Source organism: Dunckerocampus dactyliophorus, chromosome 17 (assembly GCF_027744805.1).
Source record: "Dunckerocampus dactyliophorus isolate RoL2022-P2 chromosome 17, RoL_Ddac_1.1, whole genome shotgun sequence".
Lineage (NCBI taxonomy): Eukaryota > Metazoa > Chordata > Actinopteri > Syngnathiformes > Syngnathidae > Dunckerocampus > Dunckerocampus dactyliophorus.
Genome location: NC_072835.1, coordinates 22,718,853 through 22,742,187, shown reverse-complemented (window position 1 = coordinate 22,742,187; position 23,335 = coordinate 22,718,853). Strand labels below are relative to the sequence as shown.

The 23,335-nt window shown below is 42.4% G+C and overlaps 1 protein-coding gene across 11 annotated transcripts in view; it reads left to right on the top strand.

Annotated features, from left to right (window-relative positions):
* Positions 1–23,335, top strand: part of dab2ipb (DAB2 interacting protein b) — a 104,088-nt gene that overhangs the window by 40,106 nt on the left and 40,647 nt on the right. For 7 of the 11 annotated variants that reach the window (XM_054757967.1, XM_054757969.1, XM_054757972.1 and 4 more), the window contains 2 exons: positions 4,944–5,080; positions 12,710–12,828. In XM_054757967.1, coding sequence (XP_054613942.1) covers positions 4,944–5,080; positions 12,710–12,828 — 256 coding nt within the window. The remainder of the gene's footprint in view (positions 1–4,943; positions 5,081–12,709; positions 12,829–23,335) is intronic. The other 4 variants (XM_054757968.1, XM_054757978.1, XM_054757977.1 and 1 more) reach the window with 1 other exon arrangement.

Sequence of the window (23,335 nt, the reverse complement as noted above, 5' to 3'; positions counted from 1 at the left end):
GGCAGCTGTTCTTGGTTAAAAAAGCTCTAAAAGCGCAGGCAGCGTTGAAAAATGAGGGGATTACCGACGTAAAGAGCTGTATACAGTATTTGTATGAAGTAGTAAAATAAGAGATTGTTGGCTCGCTGAAACACTTAGGAATGTTGTTGTTGCCAGGTTTTTAGTGTTTGAGGATGAATTACCACAGTATAATAAGATAGGATATTTACCTTATTGCAAAAGCATGTGTTATGAAATAAATAGAATAAAAGAGTAGCATGTGATGCTGTAAGCCAAACATTAGTAGCTAAACATTAATATTGCTGAATGGTTAGGTACCTTTGATTCCACCGGCACCACTTTTAGGCACATTTTGGGTAGTGTATGAAGCAACAGTGAGGTATATTACAGTAGTGGTATACAAGCTGAGGACAGACACATTTCATTAGTCGCCCCAGAAATAATATTTTTTGCTTACATTTCATGGTCCCGATTCTATGCTGCTCATTCGTAGGCACCTTAGAATGACTGCCGATTCATTTGTACACAAGATGGTCCGTCCACCTTGAATTGTTATGAATGTACTCAAGAAACTCTGAAAATATCGACTAGGCAAGTAGAATTGTCCTTAACTTGAAAATACAGGACAAATGTAAGGTTGAAAAGCAAGTTGACTCAGAAATGTTGAGCTAATATGCCAAGTGGGGACTATAACTGATGAGTACATTACAGCTTATCATAGCAATCCACTGATATGGGGGATGACATGCCAGCTATCTGATTGGACCTTTTGTAGACGCTATAATCTTACAGCAGTGGTATTATTTTTATCTTGCCGTGATTCCCTTAAGGAAAAGATAACTTTTTTTTAGGGCAGCTAAGAAAAGTAATAGTTAAACTCTCTAAAACCACAACCCGTACATTTTGTTTTTGTTGGAACCCATTGGGAAGTGCCATCACATGTAACCGTTTTATAGTATTTTTTTGCATTTTTGTGTTTGAAGTTTCTGTGTTTTGTCTGTGGTGGCTTTCTCCCCAAATAACTAAAAGATGGAGTGCAGTCGCAACAGCCGAGCACTATCTTGGTGGTGATTGATGTTTGTTGTTGCTGTTGTTCATTTTTGGATCTAAAAACGAATGTGAGTCGTCTAACTAGAACTCGAGGAAGTATAGCTATAGAATGCGTATGCAGAACTACAGACTTCCACTCCAGGAGAGCACCGAGGAAGATGTGTGTGTGTGGGTGTGTGTGTGTGTGGATAGGCAACTTTTTGACTGTGTTGTCAGATGAAATAGCAACAAATTGGCTCACAATAATCATGGCTGAGCTCCTCAGGCGAGCAAATAAAATGGCACATCCGATTGCTCTGGGCAAAAGCACAGCATTCACGCCAGCAAATGTTACATCTACCGTCCTCTCAGAAAAGGTTTGGGACTCGTCTCCACCTGCCTGCTCACACTTTTATTCAGGTTCATAGTCTTTGTCTCTGGGCAAATGGGCATGTCCTGTGCTGGAAGGACGACAAGTTAACTGGCAATAGATGGCGCGTTCCTGCTGGAGAAACACAGTGGAAATATGCAGCTTGACCTATATTACTGAAAGTTAATGGAAGGAAGGAAGCGGGGAAAGGAGGAGGTGTTGTGATCAGGTGTCTGCTGATAGCCAATGAGCTTGAGTTCCAACCCTGGAATTTGACATTTCAAATAGTAGCTGTCCACTGCTTCAGTGTAATGTGTATTTCATACCTGTGCTGCACGTAACGCCTCGATTGAAGTAACCACTGAATGGAAGTAATTCCATTTTGTCTTAAGGCTAGACGAGCCTTGGAAAGCGGAAGACAACGAACGCATGCGCTCTTTGTTCTTCTATAGTTTGGTGTGTCACATGGTTCCGTCTGTGTGTCCGTTTACAGCGCCACATGTGGGTGTGCCTTGTGTACTACATTGTTTTGACCCAGTGATCCGTTCCTGTCTGGATACAAGTATTTGCTAATCTGGCACAGTGTGGACACAAATATTTTTCAACCCGCCAAAAAAAAAACATCCCTGGAAGTTTTCAGTGTGGACAGGGCCTTAGATTACCCATGAATGGAAACCTACTCGACTGTAAAAGACCTTGAAGCCTTCCATCCCACTGTCACAGCGCAGACACTCCAATAACCAAACCTGAATCAGCCTCCTTAAATTTGTCTTAGTAGTAAGTGAAAGCAGCCGCTTTAGGCAGTGTGAAGCAGAACCTTTGGTGGGTCCCTCCAGGACAGTACTTAGGACACATGCCTCTGGAACAAGGTTCAGAGTCAGGCCTCCATTTAAGATAAGGACACGACACGAAGATCTGTTTGCCATTTGCCGTAGGAGCGGGAAGCATGTTAAGACCATGGAAGAGCTTCCGTTCATTCACTGAGGAACATTGCAGGCAGATGGTAGAAGCATGTGGCGCGCAACAATAGTGTTTTCGTGTGTGTTCTTAAAGCATTCTTGGTTCTTGAAGGTTTTGTGGTAAATCTGTTGAAGACAATTAACACTTTATTGTTGGAATACGGGCTGGAACTGGACTAAATGCTTCATGACCCTTTTTATACACCTGATCTAGCACACATGAAAAAGCTCCAAACTTTACAGCAAGTAAAACACTTTTTGCGAGCATAATCAAAGCTAGAAACAAATTTAACTGACAAAGAAACAGATCGCAGATAGCGGATCCAGATGGTCCTCATAGAAAGAAACTCGACTGGTGTGGCCAGAGACGACGTCTGTTCCACGTTGTGTTTACGCCGAAGAGGCTAAGAAGTGGGCGGATTGCGATGGAAAGCGGCAATCTGCACAGCGAGACGTGCGATTCCTAGCCAATTATACCCTGCGGTAATTACGCCAAATGGCCCGTTAAACAGCAGGGGGCTGCGCTGACAAATACGGAAATCATGTAAGAGCGCATATTATGTATCATCTTGGGTTTTGTTAGGAATTGTAGAATGGGCGAACCTCAGAGGATATTCATGTCTAGCCTTGATGTAAATGTGCACATTGTCTTCAATCACCATCGTTCTGGTTTGTTGGTCCACAGTTTGTCTCTGTGTTGTGATGAGTGCACGTTCTGCAGAGCAAAAATTTCACTTCTTGCCAACAAGGAGAACCGTTGTGGTTTACAGGAACAAAACACTTCTCCCTTTGAAACAGTCCCATTTCAACAAACACCAATCTCAGTTGTTTCAGAGACGAATTTGAAGCAAAATTCCAGACTTTCGTTTGTGGTTAGCATTGTGGCTGAAGTAGCTGCTCGTAGGTATTGTACGTTACAATCCCCAAACTGCGTGGCGGTGAAAACCTGTAACTGGAAATGAGGCTTCATTGCTGGTCGTATGTATTTTTACACTTTAGAGACTGGTTTGTCATGTTTATTGAGCTTTCGGCTTCAAGTTGGTATCAAAGTTATGTGTAGACTTAAATTACTGTCTAGCCATCACGAGTGGCCAAAATGACGCACAAATTCAACTCGTTAAAGCAGAAGAATCGCAACATGCGACTGGGATAGAAAGGTACAGTCGTCCCTCGCAATATTGCGGTTTGATTATCGCTCCCTCACTATTTTGCGATTTTTAAGAAATGTATTAATTAAAAATGGTAGCCGTTTCGTGGTAGACTCTGGTCTGTTATTAGTCAAAACATATTGAAATACAAGCGATACGTAGTACTCTGGTCACTTGGCGGCAGTAATGACACAAAACACTGAGACATTAACTTACATGACTGGGCTCTACAGGGCTCTAATAATGTTAAAAACATTTTAACCTCAAATTTAGAAAGCCAAACAGGTTTTCCATGCTCTAACTACGAAAATATTCCATTTATTAACATTGAATCCTATATCGTGGAAATGAATTTATCGTGGTTGGGTCTGGAACCAATTAACCGCCATAAACAAGGGACGACTGTATGTGCGATTATTACTTTGTGAAACTTTATCTAAAACAATCCCAATATGCAAAATACCTTTTTTTTACATGGAATTATTGGGAACAACCTAATTTCTATGTTCTGTCATGTTTGCAACTTCAAACGATCATCTGTGTGTGCGCTATAATCAATGATGCATATACGTTTGCTACCAATGTTGTTGGTACAGAAGATGGTGAAAGATCTTTCCATGTTTCCATTCTGGACCGTCATGAATTACTTATCCATGTGCTTGAATCTAGTGTTGAAAATGGCATTGAGGTTGGAGAAATAATAAGAAAGATAGTTGTGTTCTCGACCACAGCTTTTGTCAATGGTGAAACAATGGCAGTAGCAGTATCAAAAGTTATGGTAACTTCCTTAAGACTGATGTTTGGGAAGTGAGTTGAGTATCAAATTAAAGGTGTTTTGATGCTATTCCTGATTAGATCAATGACAACATATAACACACCTCCGGTGGGTGTTAGTGCCACTTCCGAGGAGGATTGCGTTCCCAACATCCCACACATTCCTGCCGGACATGTCCGGATTTGCAGCATCCACGTTTACTCTCTGTCTTTTAGCACCATCGCAGCCCTTTCAACTCCATGCATGTGGTCTCCAGATCCATTCCGAAACATGGCATTTGTGAAGACCATGGAGACAGGTTGTGGTCGAGTGCCGTAAACTAATTTATAGACTAGGCCTAATTGCTATTCATCTGCTTTTTGTGTGGTGAATCTCTGATTAGTGTCACTCAACAGTTGTTTTAACGACCGTGAATGTTAATATCTAATGTTTGGCTATGCTAAATGTGAAGCTAGTATGTGATTAGCTTAGGTAGGGTAGAAGGCTAGGTGGAAGGAGTTTTACAAAATATCCAACAGAGTTTGGTGTCTGCTTTGATTGGCATAGTGTCATAACATAGTTTAGCTTAGCTTAGAGCTACAGTTTCTCCTCACTAAGGCCTTTCTTTACTTTCTGCACTTTTCTGCACAGTCCATCAAGTAAAGACTTCTGTGTGTCTGCAGAGTCCCCTCCAGAGAGGACCGGGCGCCGACGCAGCATGCCAGGCAGCCCGTCGGACAAGAACCCGCCCAGCATGGAGGCCACGTCCGCCGCCACCACTGGCGCCGCCGCTACGCCTTTCAGAGTCACCGTGAGTACTGTGAGTGTGTTCCCGTGTCGCATCTTCTCACTTCTCACATCGCCCTGAGTGTGTCCGGTCTGGCGTACAGATGGACCCGGCGCCGACCCGCTTCCACTTTTGAAGTTGAAATGGCTCTTTTGATGTGGACCGTCCTCGGGTTTAAGTTCAGCGTGCCGTCGAGCGTGTCCGTGCAAGTCCTACGTGGATTTCTCTTTCATTTCAGCCCGCATGACATCAAAGACATGCCGGCCAATGTGCAACAAACACACACACACACACACACACACACACACACACACAGAGTGAGTGCTCTTACTCCAATGCAATATGCGCTGCGCCACCTTTAATTTCATAGATAAACAATGAAGCCATTAAGTTAACGAAGCAAAAAATTCAGTGATGACTCATCTATTTGAAGCTAATTAGCAATTAGCGGCCGCATAAATAAAAAATGAGCCGGGAGGCTCAGAGGTGGAACAATAGAGAGAATATACTTTGGTGTAGCGAGTCAGGACTTTTTAACACGGTACAATGATCACAGCTTGACGGCAATAGCGGCAATAAATGACACAGTTGTGTTTGTCGGTTTGATGAAGGGCAATTGAACAAAAGGATTTCTGCCGCATCCCATGTGTGTTTTTTCTGACTGACTTAACCAATCATTCATTATTATTTTATTGTATTATATTATTTTTTTTTATTTAAGTAAAAAAAAAAAAAGTGTTTAGCATCCGCCTTAGTTAGTCTATTTTCAAAAACTTAGCCACAATTTTGCCTCAGTTTTACATACATTTTCGGGTTAGCGTACAAGTATGGCATGCATCTTGTCGCGTTATTAATACACTGCTTGAGTCCAACTGTGTTCTTAATATGTTTTTATCACAAAACGTCCTCAGCTTCTAACAAAAGAGCTAGCTAGCTAACAAAATGTCAAGTGGAAGTCAGCTATGTCGCCTGTCTATGATGTCACCAGCGGTTGCTCTCAAAAATGTTAACACAAAATGTACATGCATAAAACAATTTAAATCACTGATGAAATGAGTAAATTAACATTTAAGGTTACTTTTAGCTTCACTGAAGACGTAATTGTTGATAGAAGTGTTCCCAAAGGCCGCCCGTCGTGGCAGCAAGACACAACACGGACACAACCTTCCTGTTATTATCATAGTTATTTCTTGAATGCAATTCAATAGTGTTTCTCACCTTCTTGATTAAAATGCTGTCAACTCTCTTTGGCTCCATTTTGCGTTACTGAGGTGAGAAACACGATTGAATCCAAGAAATAACTCATGGCAAAAGAGGTAGTGTAGTGTCCGTGTGGTGTTTTGCTGCCACATGTCTTTCAATCACATCTTAGAGCATAAAAAGCCCGTTTACAACCTTCCAAATATGGGTTTTAACATTATTAGAGCCCTCTAGATATGAAATAGCACCCCTATAGTCACCTTTAGGTTCAAATTACCCAATACAGTAGACACAATAAGAGAAATACGACATCTTAGAAGTAAATAAGAAATAACACCGTCAAACTTCCTGTGGTGGCTATTGTCTCATAAATGTAACATTACTGACACCTAGTGACCAGTGTAGAATACTACATGTCACAATGTGTCTTTCATTGCGTTTTCTGAATGCCTTATACTGTACATGTATTTCAGTTTATTTCGCCATTTTTATGCTTGAAAATGCTTAATTCAGGCCATAAGTATGCAAAATGCCACAATGTGGTGAGGGACGACTGTACCCATGTTTCTCTGAGGTCATTCTAACATTTTTTTCCCAGCAAGTTTACGTCTGCAATGTGACACTATAATGACACACTAATTAACTCAGTTATATTTCAGTAGTATCCATCTTTGGAAAGCCTTTGTAATCCAGTGAGTGAACAATGGGATGCGAGCACAAACGCGTCGTCTGGTGCACATTCCACTTTTAGCAACAACAAACCACACTACATCGCTCTCTCGCTCTCTTTCTCTCCACCCCCCCATTCGTGAAGCGTCGCGGTGACATGCAAAGTGCTCCTCCTAAGCCCTGAGCTAAATCTGTCAAAATGTTTTTCTGTCACGTTCTTCGTTCGGGAAGGAAGACCAGCTCGCACACACTCTTCCCCCGTCGTCAAAAATCAATGTCCTAATTGGTATGAAAAATCTCGAAATAACTCTCCACAGATAATTCAGGAAAGAATAAAATGGTCGCGTGGGGAAGAAGCAGGGGGTCTAATCGGGCAGGTAGGCCTCTTGTTTTGAGACAAGAAGACGACAAAAGAGACTGACGGAAAAGCAAGGAGCAGCGAAGCACGAGAGGAGGTAAAGTAAAGTAAGACCAGCTGTAAGAGTGAGCTTTATAGTCACACAAGGCTGAATAATCAAGAATGCACACACAGATAAGCTAGCACATGCTTGCTCGCAGTGTAAACAACTATTAAGCAAAACAAAAAAAACACATTCTTTGCTGTTAAATTCCCCTTGGAACACAGTGGGCGACGACCGCGGGGTCGGCCTTGCACAGCCGTTGGCGGTACAAATGTTGAATAATTAAAATTTCCACGCAACACGTGACGCTGTGACGACCCCCGTCGTATCTACCCGGGGTTACTACCGTTTTAACGCATAATGAAACGTACAACTGCGAGTCACACACAGGTGATAATAGAGATCCGACAATTAAATGAGAATTCTGAAAAACGAATACGCAACATGACTTATGTCCTGTGTTTGAACTCACATAATTATGCATGAATATTGCATTCCCAGAGGGGAATTAACTAGTAATGAACACTGGTTGATTTGCTGGTAAAAGCTCAGGTGTGGTACTCCAAGCCAGTAGGGGGCAGTATATGACTAAAATGTAGGTGTTTTTGCTTCCTGTGAGAAGTAAACTTGATATTTCTCCCACTCCAATTAAGATGCAATTTGACAGCATATTTTACACATGAACTCAGAAATAAAATCATTGGGTCTGTCTTAAAAGTCTGTCAAGTCTGTCTTAAATGGAACACCACAGTGGTTAATCGGCCTGATCACAATAAACACATTTCCTTGATATAGGATATCCAAATTTTTGTAGTTAGAGCATGGAAAACCTGTTTATGACTTTCTAAAATGGTTTTTAACATAATAGATTACATTGATTCGTTGCTGCAGCTCTAGCCGAGGATGTTAGCTGTCTAGCTAAAAGCCCGGACTGTCAACTCGATGTCTGGTGCGACTCTTCAGGTGTCAGGGAGTGAGTTTTACCAACATACGATCGGTCATAAGTGTACTCTGATGGACAGATACCACCATCCGCAGACGCCATCGTGGCTACAAAGCAAAAGGGGAGGGACTAACTCGAGTGGTTGCAATGCAAAGGATTTGGGACAGCACTATACTGTCAAAAGTACTGACGGAAGTATTCCACTTGGACCTTTATGCGATGACAATTCAAGGACACAAATACTGATTTCAGCAGTATATGTCCTTCTTTTGGTCATTCTCGACTGACTTTTCCTAGACCTTGTCAGTCATTTGAGTTACATGCATTTGATGTTCCATTTATGCTGTCATTTCCTCAGTAAATATACGTGTGTGTGTGTATATATATATATATATATATATATGGCAGTATCTATTTCTACCGTCTGTCTTTTTCCTCCCATTATCCCAGCGTGTCTCCGTCTTTACTTCCCCTCTGTGGATATTATATATTTTCCTTTCAGTTGTTTCAGCAGGTGCTGGAGGCAAATTAAATGCACTTTGCGTCTGACCTCCCTCAGGGTTTCTGGGGGTTAATGTAGGCTTCAGTCATCTTATAGACTGATGGAAAGGGAGAAAATAGGCCTGTTGTACGTGGTGGAGTAACAGCTGTGGTCATCACGAGGGGTGTCACGAGATCTCACGTCACAAGATCTGACAAGATTAAACCGTGATGATATTTCTCATTTAAAGAAAAGCTGTCTCGCGAGAACAGGGCAGCCAGAAGACAATCAGACTGTGAACTATGGCACTGCTACTATGAATGATAATACATGCAATATGGAAGTGGCAGTGTCCACATGAAGTGCTTTACGCACACTATTAACCTTGGGTTCCAGCTTGCCTCAGTGTTCCCAGCGTCAGCGAGTGATGCGTGGCTGTTTTTTCCAATTAATGTCCAAGCAGAAGCTGTACTAATTCTACATTTGATGAAAGTTACTTAAGATTTATCAGATCAAAACATGTAGATGTTTGGACTTTAACAAACTTTTACTTTACAAGCACCGGCAATCACTCGTGGACGTTAGTTACTGATGCTCCATGTGAGCAGCAGAATTGAAAGTCAGGCATGTCGGTGGCCATGTGGTGGAAGAGAAAGGGTTAAGTGGGTGTCTTGCTTGATGAATAACGGTACTGTGGCGACCAACTCCGCTTCATAACACGCCTGACACGTAGAAGAGATCTGTGTTGACAATTTAGCGACATGGTGGCTATATTTAGCAAGTACGGGTGCACATTAGAAGTGAAAGACAGGAAATCTTTCTTGCGTCATGCATTTATTTGGTAATTAAATACAGGCGGCCACCAAATAGCACAGCATCGACAGGTGGATTGGTGCGGCATCTGCAGTGATGCAGACTCTGCATCGGTCCGTTGTGGTGAAGGGGGAGCTGAGCCAAAAGGTAAAGATACCAATTTACCGCTGCATCTACGTACCTACCCTCACCTATTGGTCATGAGCTTTGGGTAGTGACCGAAAGGACAAGACGTTGGGTACAAGCGACCGAAATGAGTTTTCTCCATAGAGTGGCTGGGCCTCTCTCTTAGAGATAAAGTGAGAAGCACGGTCATCCGGGAGAAATTCTGAGTAGAAGTGCTCCTCTCTGCATTGAGAGGAGCCAAATGAGGTGGCTCAGGCATCTGGTCAGGATGCCTTCCGGACGCCTCTCCGGGGAGGGAGGTGGAAGAAGATAGATGGACGGTGAACAAAGGTGAACTACCTGCCACGCAAGTGAGCGGAAGTGGAGCTCTGCTCTGCCTTCAATGCAGATGAAGTAAAGCTGCATAAACCCCTCCTCAATGCAACCCAACCTCTGACTGGCGACAGAGCCAAGAAGGCAGAGCTGGGACACACACCTCTGTCACCTGGCAACACCTTGCCTTCCTCGCGAAACACACATGGGTGTCCAAAGTGTGGCTCAGGAGCCATCTGTGGAATGTGGCTCATAAAATGAACAAAAACCCAGCAAAAGTGGAAAAATAGAGCAAAAAGGCATAATGTAACTAGAAAAAGCTAAAATGTTGATAATAATAAGCAAATAAAGATGTCTTTAAACATATATATCTAACATGGATTTTTGAAAAAATTCTAAATATCAAAGGTGAGCTGGACAGCCCTGACGTAAATAGACAAAGACAAGGAGATAAGAGAAAAGCAGTGAGCTGGCATTGTTCAACCACAAGCTGGAACTATGAATGCAGCACTTCAGCCAGTAAGGAACTTACATATACTAGCACTGATGTATAATGTAAGAGTTTGCTTTTTTTTTTTTTTTTAATGCGGCTGATTGTTGTAGCGGACTATTGTTTGAAATCCACGCCGACTAAATGACAACGAATGACATTATTTTTTGTAACAATACTGGCCCCCACAGTGTCAAGTCCCCAGTTAAGGCCCAGCTACCAAATGCACCGGCCGCCACTGATAACTACACATCAACATAAACAACCAGAAGCAGTAGCTAAAACTGCTGTCATTATTTTAACTTTTATCATCTTTAGCTTTTGTTTCAATTTGTGGAAAAAATCTCAACAAGCTTAGGCCATGCATGCATTGTTTTGTGACTCGGTTACTTTCTCTTTAGAAGTCTGCTTGTCCAGTCCAATATTTTGTAATGTTAAAATTGTCTCGTCTCATGAGCTGAGTGAATCGTGACACCCTTAGTCATCCGTGCCCACTGTTGCCAAATACAATATCATCTTTTTTTTACTTTTTTCTTTTTTACAAGCCTTCTCGCCATCCATCAGATGGGAGAGGACGCTTGTTTGTTTATGAGGTTTCTGTTGGTGTTCGTTCATCAATGTGACAGTTTCCCCACTCAGGATTCTTTACAAAACTGTGGACAATCAACACAGACAAGCACCTGTCATCCCGCCTGTGATGTGCTGCCTTTTTGCCGTAAAGTTGCTCTCTAATTATCTCCAAAGCCCAGGGCGGCCTATTCATGTGCTTGCTGGTAATTATACAGGTGTGTTAATGGGAAGACTGGGACAGCAGTAGGTCATTTCATGGTGACACCGCAGTAGGAAGCAAAAAAAAATAAATTGAAAAAAAGGAGCTCGGAGGACTCTGTAGAACAATGTCGACGACCTGAGTAAACAACAAGCTGTCTGGAGGGCGAGTCAAGCTGAAAACAAGGCCCATAAACGTGTGTTGGGTTGCAGGAGTGAGGGAAATGGATTGGAAATAGACGAGCAGTGGCAGAAACAAGTTGCTGAACAAAAATGCTACATTCACATAGGAAATAGTACAAATACTGCCACACAAGTGGAAAAAGAGTATTCAAGCAGAGTGACGCTGCTTCTTCTTCTCCTCTTGACACCACTAGCTGATGTTGAGCCTTCTTTTAGAGACAAAGAAATTAATGAAATCTAAATCGGATTTATCGCTATGACGTCATAATTCCCTCACGTCGGCCCGATAATTAGCGGCCCGATAATTATTGTGCACCCCTAGTATTTTTTATTCATATTTTTGTGTGTCTTGAACGGATTTACATGATTTCCTATGGGAAACATTTTCTCAAATGAACTGTCGAACCTTTTGGAAGGAATTAATAACGAAAACCGAGGCAGCACTGTGCAACTAAAGGAAAGGAGGCCGTGTCTGCTGTCTACCATTCTAATAATTAACAACAACCAGAAACTCTCCCATTAGCACAAACATGTTTTGTCTTTCTGTCCAAATCTGTTGAGTCATTCCCTCTCTGTATTGCATCTTCCTTGATGTTTAGCATCAGTAAGTTAAAAAAAAAACACTTTTTCATTGGACAAAGACCACTCATAAGATAATAAATAAGAAATGATTGCACTTAAAACCTAAATGCTTAATCATTTCCAATCCGGGAGCTTCCACCATATCCTCCGCATCCTGTGAATCATCCTCCTTATCCAACTTGTGCTTCTGTGCTGAATAAACGCAGGCTTGTGTCTGGGTAACATTGGCAGCATCCTGCCAATTTCTTTCTTTCTTCTTCTTTTTTTTTTTTTACATTCTCCTCCTCGCTGGCTGCCAATGCCAGCCAACAGTTGCCATGGAGACGGCAGGGCGCTTGGGGAGTGCGACTGCAGATGTTTGGAGGGGAAAGAACATGCTCAGATTTCAGACAAAGAGTCAAATGAGAAGCGTGCATGCGTCAAATTAGCATGCCAACGTGATTACAGTGATTGAATAACAACACGACGCAGACATTCGTGCGATTAGCGGGCAACAACGACACGCAATTGTTCAATAAGGGAGATTTCTTTTTGGCAAGGGTCTCCTGTAAAGGGTTGTTAGCACCCCTTCGCTTTATTAATTTCAGGGGACGTGATTGACCATCACTCTGTCATATGAAGATCTGCTCATCTCATCACTAAGTTGCCAGCCTTTTTGAAAAAAAATAAAAATAGATGTGTTTGTCACCACCAGGGCTTCCTGAGCCGGCGGCTGAAGGGCTCGATAAAGCGCACCAAGAGTCAACCCAAACTGGACCGGAACTCCAGCTTCAGGCACATCCTGCCTGGCTTCAGGAGCGTGGACAATGACAGGTAAGATCTGTCTGCTGTGGATGCAGTCACTCCCTAATTAGGCATTTTAAAGCCTCGTCGCTGCCTGAACCTTATCTTTGTGGGTCAGTTTCCACAACAGCAACCTGTCCTGGAAAGGTTTTACATACAGACAACTTTTAAAAACGTGCTGAAATATGCACTCCGAAGCAGTAATTGCCAGGTACCGGACGGGGTAACAGTTTGTGCACAGTTTCATTCAATTCGGTGCATTTAGTTGCAGTTTTGGGTTGGATTGTGTATTTTCTTTGTGCGAGTTGGGTCAAATGTGCAGGTTGCGATTGTGGATGTGAAAAAAACTGACAAAACAGATTGTGTTTTTTAACCATTTTGGCAGATGTTTCATCCACAGTAGGGTGAGACACTCAAATGTTATAAAAGCTATCTCTTCTTTCTAGCCTTTCTTCCTGGTTCTTTGGGCCGCGTTGCTTTCGGAGAAGTAGTCAGTGATCACACAATTTAAAAGGTTTTCCAATTGTATTAAAAAACAAGAGTAATATATTTGGTTACAGTGCTGGACTCTAGCATCGACGAATGCAAGTACACAGAGTATACATGGCAGTTGCCGTGCCCCTCTACAAAGTGAAAGTTAAGCTTGTGTAGAAGTGAGAGTGAAGCTTATGTGAGTAAGAACAAGACATCCATTGTGTGTTATCAGGCACATGTAACTGTTGCGCAACTCCTAATTGTGCTATGTGAGTGTGTGTGCCAGGAAGGCTTTCTATGAGAAGCTTTTAGACAGAAGGTGTCATAACAACACAACAAAGCCTTACAATTTCAATACGTTTAAAGTATGCCTCCTCTGTTCAAAAACTTTCAAAAAATGGCATGAAAATGATTCCAAAACCAGAATGACACAGGAACATGAGGTCAAATGCTTGTTGATTGATGTAACCAATATTTGGGGGGAAAATGTGCCCTCTAAAGTTGCAAGAACTGGGGAATTTGAACAGCAGTTGTGCATGAAGTCAGCAGATGGCAAGCCTCAGGGGATTAACTCTGTGCATATATTTTGCTTTTTCTTTGTCTTTTTGGCAAAGCTAATTCAAAAAGCTGCCCACACGGCAGCCTCTCAGGGATTACGTCACACGCACAAGAGCGCTCTAATGCCGCTCAATGTGATGGCCTAGTGAAAAACAATAAAAACCAGGACACGTCCTGAGAAAATAGGACGTTTGGTCACCCTAATTTACAGCACTACAGATATTAATTGAATTTTGTCTCAGGTTGACATTTTTGTAATAGCTCCACCTAATTCCACTTTGTCATTTATTTCTTGTAAACTTAAGAAGCCAAAAACTTACCACTTCCACATGGAATTGGAGGAGAAAACTGTATCATGTGGGACATGCCATGGCTGACTTGATGACTTCATGCCGTGGTAAGGTCATGTCATGTAAGCTAATGTCTCAATGTTTTGTGTGATTACTGCCACCTAGTGACCACAATACTACATATCACTTGTATTTCCATATGTTTTCACTAATAATAGAGCGTAGTCTAATTTTGTATTAATACATTTCTGAGGGACGACTGTATGACACTTATACCTTGGTGGAGGTCTGCACACTAATGAGCGCTAATGAAACAACTTGGAAGTCAACCTGCCTCGTGGAACGTTTGGCTCGTCTGCCTTTCTAACGATGCATCGATGCCGCTGTCAAACTCTCTCCCTGCCTCCTCTCCAGCCCTCCTATGAACTTCTTCAAGTGTCTATCTTTCACACATCGACCCTTCTTCTAGTTATCCATTTCAAGAAGTTTTCACTCTCTCGTCATTTATCCTCATATCTCTTCCGCTTTCTGTTCAGGTTTCCTCACACCTTCTCCATTCAGATAAGGCGATGACAGCAGAAAGTGGAGCTCACACCTTTTTTAGCAAAGATACAATCTCCTATGTAATGATTCACACATCCAGCACAGACAGTAGATGATTTGTGAGGCTCCTTGGGAAGGAAAATTATTGTGATGTGTGTGTGTGGTAGGATGGGTGGGTGTTTTTTGAGGTTGGGATTGGGGGGTGGCATGCATGGAGGATGCATGAAAAAGATGCAAAATGAGAGCGAGATGCTAGAGGAGTCGGGGTGGGAGCAGCATCCCTGGGGGTATGGAACTCGGCAGCGGGGGTAGTGGTGCGCGAGCGAGGAGGGATGATGAAACGATGGGGGGTGTGGGGTGTGGGGGGGTATTGTATACCCTGAAAGCTGCACGGGCCTTGAGACGCAGGAAACACTTTGCATTGGCTCGACATCATTGCACATTACATGCTTATTTACACAAATCAATACTTGTTATTGTTTGCGTGCTTGGTAGTTTTCGCTTGGCGCTCATCAGAGTGCGTTCGGGGCGGACTCGAGGGAGGGAGCTGCAGATGAGGAGCAGCTGGACTCCTAAAATGAAATATTCATCCATGTTAATCAGAGGATGGACACTCGCTGGGCATTTCTATCTTTAGTACAGCACACACCGTTGGATTGTTCCTGTGCACAATGAAATGTACACAACTACTGTTGGGACAGTTAAACACTGAAAACATCCACGCACACTTACTAGACATAACATCCCATAGCATACTCCCCTTAATGCAGTTGAGGTTGTACAATTCAGAAAAATATATGGCTTTGAAGGAAAACTGCACTTTTTTACATTCATTTTGCCCATCGTCCACATTTTGCACATCGTATGTGAGACGTGAACACACGTCTTCCTCTTTTCTGTGCGTTCTAAAGATATAAAAAGAGCTAAAAAGAGGCAGCTAAGAATGCACGTAATGGCGGCGGGGGCTCGGCCTGGCTATTTGGGGCGGGGCTCTCTGGGAGGTGAATTCCTTTCATGCATTCTCAGTGACAATTACACGCCCACACATTCTTGCACCTTTATATATATGAAGTCTTCCCCACATACAGAGATACCTGTACATATGCACACTCACGGTACATACGTACTTCCCCACATTACTCACTGAGTTAACCAGGGTGTTATTATGTTGTTGGTTTTATTACAGCGACGGTGATATCAGCAGTATGACTATAGTTTTTTTTTTTTTACAATGATGTGCATTACAGTAATTATCATTCTGTTCACTATCATAGTTCATTTCATGACTACTATTATGTGTGACTGTTCAATGCAGTATTGTCATTGTGGTTGTTGATGTTATTTTGTCCTTTCCATCAGGGTCTTTATAGTTGTCAGAGACATTTATTTGCTGATGTAGTTCTGTATGTTTCTGTTGTTCTGTTATTGTTGTCACAATTGTTGTTGCTGCTGTTGTCCTTGTTTCTTGTCTTTTCTCTTCTTCTCTGTCCCCTCCTGCTCTGGTCCGGTCGCTCCAAATTTGCTTAATAACAAGCATCTAAGTCAAATAAATTCTGTATAACAGAGGAATTGTATATCACACTTCTCCCTGGCAGAGTAAATCTGTTGAGCACTTGAGGGCATTTAGATCTACAATTCTATCTGCTTTAAAGGCTGGACAGGACAGGGGTAAAAAAAAAAAAAAAAAAAAAAAAAAAAAAGAATGCACGTAATAGGACGCACCTATTCCACCTACAAAGGCCGCTACTGAAACACCTCCAAAATCCTCCAACAAGGTGTTATGGTTTCATATCAATGCTGTGAGCATGTAGCACATTCATGACAACATTAATACCTACAATTATTTGCCGTATTTTGGTCATTTTAAGCATTAGTGGAACTTCCTTCCTGAGCGCATTGATTTCACATAGCATCATACCTAGCGTTAACTTTTCCACAGCAGCAGTGGTGGCATCCAGTGTGTAGCTTTACCTTTCGGTAGTGGCCTGACGCGTTGTGAGCGTGGTGCTATGAGCAGTGTGCGGTGAAGCTAGTCGGTAGCCAGCTAGCAGCTAGCCGGTGTGGTGTGCTGAGGTGTCACTACAGTAGTAACGTAGTTCTTGGGCATAACAATGTTAATAACAATAATAATAACAATGTCGCTGTAGCTTGGTTAATATGCGGGTCACATTGTGTAAATTGAGCGTTGTTGACGCTTTTTTGAATTTTTTTCAGACGGCTCAATAGGCGCCTCCCATTATGTGCATTCTTAGCTGCCTCTTTTTAGCTGTTTTTATATCTTTAGAACCCACAGAAAAGAGACGTGTGTTCATGTCTCACATAAGGGCTGTGGGTGATGGGCAAAATTCCCCAAAAAGTGCATTTTCCTGTAAAGCTTTCCACACAAAGGATGTTCAAAAGAGATAGCATTTTACAGTATGTAAAGAACAAAACTAAATGTGAACGTGTTCCAACTGCTGTGTTATGTCATGACTAAGCAGAGTGGAGTCGTGCATGGGTGTGTTTTTGGACAACCCTTGCCCATTATACAAATAAATGCAACGCCTGTGCGCACATTCAAATGTATTCCCTGCCAGCCTACATCCTTCCTGAGTGTTCCCGTATTGTGTATCGCTGGTCGTAACACTGGAGCACATTACCATCTGCAGCACCATTGTCACATGAGGGGCTAATATTTGTTTGCCGGGTGGCAATGTTAGCGCCAAGGCAGGCGGCAGCGCTTGATTGGAACTGATTTGCGATTCTATGTGATTGCACACTTTTCTGTGTATGTGCGCCACCAATGACTCACGCTCCTGCGGCGCATCAAAAAGCAAGGCGAGCTTCATTCTCAGACTTCCACTCGGAACATTAGCAGATGGATAAAAAAAGACCAGCTATATTTATTTATTTATTTATTTATTTATTTTTCTCCGTTGCTCCGTCGGCAACGGGCTCAGACTGCCTGCTGAATGTAGATTAACAACTGCGCTGCATACAACTGTGTGTTTGCTTACTGGCGTGATAGACCATCTGCTACTGCGAGTTTCAGACAGTTGTTGTCGTCCTTTATTAGGCGAGGAAACATATTGGCCAACTTAAGTGGCTGTTCAATAACTTGGGGTATTTTCCCAGCCAATTAGTAAAGAAAAATCGAATGATAATGCTACAACCTTCTTTTGAAATACAATAATCCCTCGCCAGTCATGTACCTCGGGGTCTTGTTTACGTATGAGGGAAGGACGCAACGCGAGATTGACAGGTGCGATGTTCCTACCCTCACCTTGAGCACAAGATCGCACGTACAAGCGGGTGCATGAGTTTTCTCCATGGGGTGGCTGGGCTCTCCCTTAGAAATAAAGTGAGAAGCACGGTCATTTGGGAGAAACTCTGAGTACAACCGTTGCTTCTCCACATTGAGAGGAGCCAGATGAGGTGGCTCGGGCATCTGGTCAGGATGGCCTCCCGGACGCCTTCCTGGGGGAGGTGTTCAGGGTGCAGCCGACCGGTAGGAGGCCTCGGGGAAGACCCAAGACATGTTGGAGAGACTATGTGTCTCAGCTGATGATAGACAATTCGACATCTAGATACCCGGGTTAAGTTAAAAACCAATATATTATACTGTTGTTCAAAAACAATATGTTTTCAAGACAGAAGACTTCAATACGATTTGATACAGTGTACAAACAATACGATGTGATTCGATTCGATTTGATGCAATGCAAAGGTTACATTTGTTTATGTAGACATTAATCTTACATTATAGAATAAAGAAGCCAATTCTATAAAAGTGGCATTCTTACAGTATTTTGTGTACAAGAGCACATCATATCCCCAACCATGCTGTACGGCATCGGGAAGCGTTCAGGCGCAATGATAAAAATAAAAAAAAAAACACTTAAAAAATAAAATCATTTGTAAATAACATCAAAATGTATGTAAACGTATCTCAATTTTTGAATTACAGTTAGAAATCCCACAGTTTTTGCATGTTTAAGTTGTTTGTTGCAAACGGTGACTGGTCCAACTTCATTCGACGGCCATTGAACGCACCGTCTAACTTTCTCCCACGCTGCACATTTCACCTGAAATTTGCTCCCAAATGCTGATACTACAGTATGTGGTAATGCATCAAGGTATGTTTTGATGATGTCGAGTGCTAATGTGCATATATGTTCGGTCCACAACCTCTCTGAAAAACAAACTCCAGGCCCAAACTGGTGGATGGTGGGTCTGTATTCATTTGCTGCTTTTGATTTGATGTTGTGCCTGTCTTAGTTTTATACAATATATATTATTTAATATATTTAAATTATATTACACAATATAATTTATATATAAAAATAAGATCAATTAGATCACTATAATGTATGTATGTTTTGCTGATGTGTTGAAAATATTTCCAGCTGACTAGCTAACGTGCTGTTAATGCTGTTTAGATCCATTCTCATCTTCAGTCATGCTAAGCTACGAAGCATGCGCGGGCTCTCGCGTTGTTTAAGAGACAGACTGTCAACCGGTTGCTAAACTTGCGATACCCAGTGCATGTCTCTGCAATTGATTAGTCTATGGATTTATGGCTCATTCTCATCGATCCAGGAGGCCGCTACTGATGCAAACAGGATATCCGGTCACATCGGTTTATTGTTATCCTAAATAATACAACAAAAATGTATTTAGAAAAATGATATAATATACTCACAAGGTGTACAATAACTTTCTGGTTGCTTGGGGTTTGTATGTAGGTGGATCTACTGTCCACGTGAAATAATAAACAAATACAATAATTAAAATGTCAACTTTTTACCTGTCGCTAGGTAGCAAATTTTTCAGCTGTGCCGGAGGTCTGAATGCTTGTTCCGCTTTGTATTGGCGGCCATAACATGTGGCGATCAAGCGTAAGCGGTGTTGTATGAAGCTTTACCCCTTGACAGTAAATAACTTCCAGTGTCAGGATTGAAGAGCTCTTGATGGCTGGATGTCCTTCCCCTGTGAAGAAGCAGCAACAATGCAGCAGGTTGAGCATCTGTGCGCACGGGGGGCATCCATCAATAAATCCAATAAAGTGATGACATTTAGAGTTATTAAATTGTGTAAACATACCCCAGGTGGTCCAACTCCAATATACAACCCTCCTAAGTCCCCCTCGCTTATGGATTCTGTCCCCCATCCCCTAGTAACACTTCACATGTTTGCTTTTGTTGTTATCGTGTGCAGAAAGCAGGCCACAGCTTTGTTTTCTACGGCTAGAACAGTACTATTATTAGCCATAAATGTTGACACGTTTATATTTATTGGTGAAAAGGCTCAAGAAAGGTTTGGTCGTTAAACCATTAGGAGTAGCGGCACGGCTTTGGACTCTTTTGAAAGCTAACAAGCAGATTTCTTTTCTCCCCAGCAGTCATGATGTGTCTAAGTGCTACTCACACTGAGGAATAGGAGCCTGAAAACACTGTAAAGAAGGATTTTTTTTCTTTAGGTACGGCAATATTATTTTCACAAACGTGCCTTCAAAGTAACTTGTTTACTAGTGTGGACTGGAAAACACAATAGTGCCATAGCTTGAGTCCTCATTTCAAATTTGACCATGATCCACCAAAAATGGAGTATTTTACACAGGACTTTCTAAAGTTAGGATCAGGCGTTCCCAAGGGGTACGTTCCCACTGCAGGGTATGGCGCCCAATTCGGATTTTATGTTAAAATCCAATCTTTTTATGTAGTTGTTTACCTGACAAAAAAAAATGTGATTTGTATTTGTGTGTAATGTCAATGTAATGCATTCGGCAAATTTTACGTTTTGACTGTTTTACGTTTTGACATTTTACGAAAGTAAACATGCATCTAGCCTTGGAGAATTTGTGGCAATTTCCTGAATTTTGTGCAACTGGAGTCAACATTTTCTCCACCAAATTATTTTTGCGTGGGACATTCAGAAGGAAAACAGTAAGAATTTAGGCTATGGCAGTCCGTGGGGAACTTACTGCGACGTCTGTTCCGAGGAGCCTGTGGTCGGATGTCGGAGCCAGGAGTGGTGGGACATTAACGTGAGCTACTTCACTGACACAGGTTTTTTGAATAATTTTTGGATGACAAGAAGAACTTTTGTCTACATCTGTGGGTACCTCTGCAAAACCTGCCTTTCAATGACGACTAGGTCAGATATACGCGACATGAGCGTTCAGACTGCAGTAGCTAAGATACATATCGGATTTATATCTACAGGTACATACAAAAGAGGCCTGGGTTGCATTTGAAAAAATCGGAATTGTACTGTTCACATTAACATGAAAAAAATCAGATACATGTCACATATGAGCAAAAACAATCAAAACTGACCTACAGTGTGACCTTAGCCTTGGTCCCAACTTGGTCAAAGTCTCCCCAAACTCCATGCAAACAGCTTCAAGGCTACCTGACACGAAAGTAAAGACAGAAAAAAATGAGTCAGTCATTCACAATCAGTCCATGTTTTGCTGTGCTCGAATACACAGTACTTCCTTGCTTTTATGGCAAAAGCCCACCCATCAACTGGCATATCGGTGTTTTCACAATTTCATTGGCTATTCAATGCCTCAGTCACCTTAAAGATTGGGCTGGTAAACATTTGCACACAGATTGTTATTTGTGCCACAGCAGACGGGTCAAACAGTTCTATTGGTCCGAGTGATATGCCAAACCATTGTTCACAGTTCTGAGTTCATTAGGTACCTTGAAGTGGCATCCATGCTAACTGAAATTACCATCAACCATTTATGGAAAATAGACACATCTGACAAAATTGATGGAAGTGTGCAACAGCAGTCGATGTGTCGTCTTTATCTACATTCACTGCATCGTTGCCAACGTAACAGGACCTTATTTGTCGGATCTGGAATACTGTGCGTTGCATTCATGTTTATATGTGCGACTACTCTAACATTTGCAGTCACAGAGCCGGCAGACTGTATCCTGGAATGGTGTATACTGGTCGAACGGCAACTAAACAAGCTTTACATTGACCTATAACAGGCCTAGGAACGCATATGGGGGCGGTGTACAACCCCGGTTTCGTTGTGAAAATAGTAGACTGTTGGCCATCGGGACGGCAAAGGGTTAATTATGTTTATACACCTTACATGTGTACTGGAAGGCAAAGGAAAATAGAGAGGGTGTGCAGTAGAATTCATTATGATCATCTACAGTACAGCCATGACATACTGTACATGCTCAAATGTCCAGAGCATGAACTAAACAGCCAATAGTAAATAGCATCAATGCAAACTCCACTAAAAAAGGTTTAAACCAAGATTCAAACACATTTCATTTTAAGCAAGATGTGAGGTACAGAGGAGAGTGAAGCATCAATTTGATTACTTCTCTCTTTGCCAAGGACACGCGTGGCTTGTTTGTGAAGTGTTTTACCCATTTCAGTAAACAAGCTTGCCATGCATCATTGGTATCGTCTATAGTGTCCTGCTAGAGAAGCTACTGTCTACAAGTCTATTAAAAGACGCTCGAGTGTGTCCAGACTGAAGCGTCTGTAAAAGGTTTGTTTCTCTTGCGTCTATCATCTGCCGCCCACCATCTGGGCTTCTCGGAACACTGCAGGGCTAATTGCGAGACTTCATGTAAGTTGTTAGTTTTCATTCATCTCTAGACGAATGTGGGTTTGGCAAAAAATATAATAAAGGCTGAGACTCGACTGCGGATTTTGGTCTTGTCACTCACCAGCAAAACAAAAGGCTACAACATCTGCAATATGCATGCCAGGTCACTAGTTGGCGATGTCACTTTGCAAAGAAACACTAAACATCCACACTAACCGTATGACCGCCCAGGTCTTTTGAAGACCATGGGGGTACAATGTCCTTGAAAGTTTTCACTTCAACAGTGTTTTGTTTTAAGAGGCGATTCTGCAAAAGGCTTGCTTAAGTTTGTAGCTGTGAAGCTGTGTGAAGCTATCCATCCTTCATCTGCCTATCAAAGGTCAGGTCGCGGGGGCAGCTGCCTAAGCAGGGAAGCCCAGACTTCCCTCGCCCTGGCTACTTCGTCCTGCTCCTCCCAGCGTATCCTAAGACGTTCCTATGCCAGTTGGGAGACATAGTCTCTCCAACGTGTCCTGGGTCTTTCTCGAGGTTTCCTACCGGTCGGCTGTGCCCTAACTACCTCTCCAGAGAGGCGTCCGGGAGTTTGGGCGTTCTGCACAAGCCACCTCATCTGGCTTCTCTTAATGTATAGGAGCCAAGGTTGTAGTCATCCAAGTTTCTCCTGGAGGACAGTGCTTCGCACCTTATCTGTAAGGGACAGCTCAGCCACCCTAAGGAGAAAACTCAATTTGGCCGCTTGTACCCGCGATCTTGTCCTTTCTGTCACTACTCAATGCTCATGACCATAGGTGAAGGTAGGAACGTAGATTCACCAGAACGGACCGATGCAGAGTCCACATGACTGCAGACGCCGCACCAATCCGTGTGTCTATCTTAAGCCACCAAACCGGGCCCCTCAACACCCTGGCTGCAAGGACGCCTTTTGAGTAAATCAGAGATATCAGGGACCATTTGCGGCCTAAAGCTCTTATTTTATTGGCCTGTGGCACATTCTAAAAATACAATTAAATAAGAAAACAAAAAAAAAAGCTAAGAACAGCAACATTTTAAAAAGTGCAAAATGGTGTAATGTAACAAGAAAGTTGAATAAATAATAATAAGAGGC